The sequence below is a fragment of the Cupressus sempervirens genome, chromosome 10, assembly GCF_028749045.1.
Source record: "Cupressus sempervirens isolate cs-2001-9-10 chromosome 10, ASM2874904v1, whole genome shotgun sequence".
NCBI classification, from domain to species: domain Eukaryota; kingdom Viridiplantae; phylum Streptophyta; class Pinopsida; order Cupressales; family Cupressaceae; genus Cupressus; species Cupressus sempervirens.
Window position 1 is genome coordinate 827357631 of NC_143127.1, and position 5384 is coordinate 827363014.

Consider the following 5384-nt stretch of genomic DNA (forward strand, 5'->3'; position numbering starts at 1 on the left):
CTTGGTATCCTTTTGGGTTTGCTTCTTCTTGTTCCTAAGGGACCTCCTTCTCCCACCATCTGTCTCCACATCAAAGTCAACAATCTGAATTTTCTTCTCCATTTTAATTTGTTTGAGAATTTGGGGCGAGGAAGTCCTAGGGCATTTAGTTTCCATAGTATACGCAACCTCAGTAAAGGCTTGAGGGGTCAAGGTGGAGATGGATGGCTTAGATAACACAACTTGAACATTAATAGGTTAGGAAGGACAAAGAGCTTTGTAGAAGTTGTAATGTTTAAACATAAAAATCTGATGAAGGGCATTGTAAGGTTTACTCACCTTGGTCGTCTTCCTAACATTCAGGATACTATCCCCCATAGAATGGGAATGAAATGAGGTCACAATTTCTAAAATGGTTTAATATGGGGAAATGGTAATAGTAAAAAATTGGAAACTTACCCTTTAGAGTGGTATAACGCATAATAGTGTAAAATACCTATTTCCAGGGATCCGATGAGGCCATTCTCACAAATCTACAATGGTCACAACATAGGCTCTCTTCAGGGTAATTAGTTGAGGTTGGCTTCATCTAAGACCCTAGTTTGTTTTCTCCTCTTCTAGCCTTTTAAGGAAAGACAGTTGGCCTTCACAATGACCTCTTTGTTGATTTCAAATAACATCCGATTAACAACCACCCTTTTATTGTTCCAAGAATTGACGAACTGTAGACCACCCTCTTTCAGGTACTTCATTATATTTTTTAATGGTATCGAGTTCAATGTACATAGGTTCAATGTTTATAATATTTTGTCGCTTCAAACTTAAGAGTCAATAATAAATTATTTCAATAAATAATAATTAATCTCAATAAATAATAATTAATCTGAATCTATTACCTATCAAATATATATATTTGAAAAGTAAAATTTTAATAAGGAATTCCAACCAAAGAAAATCATTGTAATTTTAATTAAACTTAAAATCAAACCTACCCCGTATTCTACCACGACTCAACCATACAATCTATCCTCGAAATAAACTCCATACAATCTATCGTCGAGATAAACTTTGCATTCATTTTATTTTCATCCAACTCTTTTGTTTCATTATGGGGCCTTTTTCACCTTTCCTTTTTCGATTTCCGCATTTTATTGATGTCATTTTAAAATCTAATACAGGCGTGCCAATTCAAGAGAAGGATTTTCTTTTTTCTTTTTACATATGTCAAATTCAACTAGTCAATTTGATTTGAAATCTGAAAGGCTACTGTACATCTTGCTTTGAGTGCAAGCCACGATTTTCCAATTGATAAATTTAACTTTCGGTAATGTCACAGATCAAATCTGATTTTTCTAACATTTTACCCAGAGCACTCAACTCGTGAAATTTTCATTTCATTGGAGGCGTAAGAGCACAGACAAAAACTTTATTTTCAATGTTGACGTAACACAGGCCCGGGCATGTTATATGAAACGTCTCTTTCCCTGCCCGAACCCATGTGATTCAAGATTCCAAAACTTTTTCTTTTATTTATTATTTTCCTATGGCCAGAGATGGCGACATCCCCACAAGTAGAATTATTCAAAAGCAAGCCAGAAAAGCCTCCCCCAGAGAAAATTGTATCACAATATTGGAATGAGTTCTATTAAAGTTGTTATTAAAAAAATAAATGTTTATATTCAATGATTGATAAACAGTAATTTGAGGAATTGTATCATTTTGTTGGTAGTACGGAGTAAATTTCACAATTACATTTGTCTGAAATGTTATTTCTAAATTTGGTTGTGAATATTTTTTTAACGGATTTTTAAGATCTTGTAATTCATCATGGAAATAAACCAAGAAAGTATTAAAAAAAATACTCACAAAATTGAATTCAGAAGTATTTTATATAATTTTATTGGTACTACTAATAATTATGACTAGAAGTTTGAAATATTGAATTAATTATATAAATTTTGTAGTGATCAAGGTGAAAAGATGAGGCATTTGTCCATAAATATGTATTAAATATTGTACAAAATTTGTAGTGATCAAAGTAGACAGTTGATGGGACAATAGAAAGAGAATTTTGGTCACTTCTTAACCCTTGGAGACATGAGTCTCGTCACTTCATCATAACTAATCTGTTCATTTCATATTCGTCCTATTTGTCTCTGTTTTTTCATGCAGATTGATGTATAAATATAAGGGCAAAGCCCTATGTATGTAAGTTGCAATGATTAAATAAATGGTTCGTTGCTCTCAGAAGTTGTGGTGAACTACCATAAGTCATGTGTCTCCATTTTCCCTATTCTGTATTCTCCAATTATCTTTCAATTTAACAAAGTAAACTACAAACACTTAGACACATATAAATAAAAACCAAAACAATTGTCAAGCGAAGATACTTATTTAAGAATTATTTACGAAATCTTTTTCACATAAGGGAAAAAATTTCAATCTATTATTGTATTAATTCTAGTATTTTATATGGAATAGCTAAATTTTTCAGAACAGAAAAATTTATAATAATCTACTAAAATTCATTTGGAAAAGCTCCTAAATAATTAAAATTGTGCAATTGTATTAGTACCAATAATATTGTTGTACAAATTTTGAAATGAACAAAATGAAGTATCATAAAGACAATAGAAAATATTTATGATATCAATTCAAAATGACAACACAAATCCCATTTATTCCTGATAACTACTAACCAAAACAATTCTATAAACACTTCAGAAACATATAATAAAGAAAAAAAAGGGTCAAAAAATCGAATACCATTCAAGCACCTCAGTGCCCTTCTCTTAAGGGCCCAATAAAAAAATATTTATAAAATAATTTTTTCCCATATAAGTCAATATAATTCTCAATCAAAAAGATTTGATTCTGTCGATACTCGTATCTCGTATTAAGTGGCTAAATAGTTTAAGATTTTGATGTAAAACCCTTCCAAAAAAACATTATTTATAAAAGATTTCTCTTCCCACAAAAGCCATTGAAGCCGTCCTGATCACCACAAATTCGTGTATGAAATTTGATTGGTAGAATTACATGATTGAGCATGCATTTGGGTTATCATCGCTGAACAAGTTGGTTAATTGTTCATCTGTAGAGTTATGGCTTGGGACTGTGCCGTATTCAACCTTGCGGACAAAACCAGCAGGGGCTTTTTTATCATAGACCTGTGCTGTGTATGGTTGAGACACCAAATTGTATGGTACGTAAGGCCAGAACTCTGCCCGTTTGCCGGTAGCTTTAACCTTCTTCATTACTTTCTTTGGCTCCACATAGCCGGTCACGGTCACCTTTTGCATTTTTCTGTTTATGTCCACCGACTTCACACCTGAACATAACACATCAACGAATTAGTCCACTTGTTTATTGGGTTTAAATTCCTCTTGGGTCAACGAAGAAGCGTATGCAATAATACCATTGATTGTTGATTAATCACCTTTCATGGAAGAGACGGAATTCTTCACTTTGAGCTCACATCCATCACAATCCATACGAACTTTCAACTCCACAGTCTGTTCAAAACAAGATTTTTAGGGTTTATTAAACTTGCTTTTCCAATCTTCTATTCAACTATTATGTCATAGCGTATTAGTACAAGAAACCTTGAGTATAAAAGCCGTGAGGTGGGTAATTTTAGACATTCTTATGCTCAACTGCCAATCAATTTCAGAATCATAACGTTCAATGAAATTAATCCAACAAAAAATAGTTGTGCATTTAAAAACTACGTAGCACAATTTGGTAGGTAATTGGTCACATATTAATGAATGGTATTTGCATCATTGCTTCAATCAAACTTTTTAATATATTATCAAAAAATCTGATAATGATTTGAAACCCTACATAAGTAATTCAGAAATACAACATAAATTAGTTAGCAATGCCAATAATACCACAATCCAAGATACAGAGCTAGTTTTAACTACAAACTAATTCTCTAACTACATGAATTAAAAAACCAATACCAATTACAAGTAATTGGTTGGTTATCCATCACCATTAGAATGGTGAAGATGCTATTTTTGTTAGCACCTTTATTCTATAATGGTACTTAATATGGTAGTCATGTTCTAATTTCTCTGCGTTGTCAATGTTAAAGCTACCCTGGTAGAGGTTTTTAGCTCCTATATACTAGATATTAAAGCTGTCCTGCATCAGCTCTGAAAAGATGTCAATGCTTTGTATTAGGTAAGAATTTGGTGAATGAAAACTTTGCTCTGAGCAATGGTATGACGGAGATTCTCAGCATTAAGCTCAAGGGGATTAATTTGTCACCTGATTGAAACAATAATATAATAGCTTTTAGTTTGAAGCTTTCCCTCTAATAGGCTCTCACCTGAACAATCTTAACCTGTTTGTTTTTATTGGTACCAAGGATGGTAGGTTATAATATCTACAATCTATACATCAAACTAGTCTTGGTTTGTAAATATATGATATATAGCTTAGAGGTAGGCGTGTACAACCCATCAAGATGTTCTCCATTATCAAATTAGTCATAGTTTATAGGAATGACAGATACATTACTAATGGTAGACAATGAAACATTTTGAAGTCCATTCTAACTTTGGGAATCTGCGAAGAAAGTACCAGAAGTAAGAACTGGCAACAATAAAAAAAATAAAAACCTTGATAACTAGAAAACATTTGACAAATCATCTAAACAAACAAACACATTGTCATAGGTCGTACAAAACAGTGTATTCTTAAATAGATCCTTCAAAGCCCATTGTCTGCAATCTGGCATATATACACACATCTTGATCAATCTACCCGCAATGTGCCAGCAAAACAATTAAGAGGAGTGTTATTATACCTGCATCTGCTTCCTCTTCTTGTGCTTTGAACTTCTTGCTAGAAGATCTGACACATATTCCAGGGCACCCATCTCTCCTCCTTCCCAAAAATATTATCTCTTGAATTTCTCAAAACAAAGGATTTCTTGGAAGGCAAACTTCTGAGGCAGTCTATTTCGTAGGGAAGAGCAATGAACAAGCCTTGGTATCTATGCTGCCATATTTATAGGCAGCTATAATGCTAAGTGCCTGGTTAAGGCACGCAAATAAAGGTAATCAAAGGTAAAATAAAATTAAAATACATGAGGAAAGTTGGTAGGAAATTGATGCCTCTTTAGGTATGTATAGTCTATAGTAATCAAATAAACCAAAAGAAAGCTATTTTTGAGTATTTTGAAATGGTGTGTAGGTTGAATTGTATGTAGACAAATAGGAGTCTAGGGTTAGGGTTTTCAAATAAAAAAGAGTTGTGGGCTGGCAAGCATATAGATTTAATTGAAAGACCAGAAGCGTGGGTAGCCCAAATAGGAAAATGGTGTCAAGTGGAGGTTAAAGGGACGGTGGTCTGGTGGGGACAAAGTGGATCTTTTTGTTATTTTGTTTATT

General features: G+C 33.1%; 1 protein-coding gene across 1 annotated transcript; it reads right to left on the reverse strand.

The window, feature by feature from the left end:
- Positions 1 to 2793: 2793 nt before the first annotated feature.
- LOC149536501 (heavy metal-associated isoprenylated plant protein 23-like) lies at positions 2794 to 4982 on the reverse strand. Its single transcript, XM_089805228.1, has 3 exons — positions 4799 to 4982; positions 3419 to 3494; positions 2794 to 3310 (listed from the first exon to the last, which is right to left on the reverse strand). The coding sequence occupies exons 1-3, from the start codon at positions 4868 to 4870 to the stop codon at positions 3015 to 3017; spliced, it is 444 nt and encodes a 147-aa protein (XP_089661354.1). The 5' UTR covers positions 4871 to 4982; the 3' UTR covers positions 2794 to 3014.
- Positions 4983 to 5384: the final 402 nt, after the last annotated feature.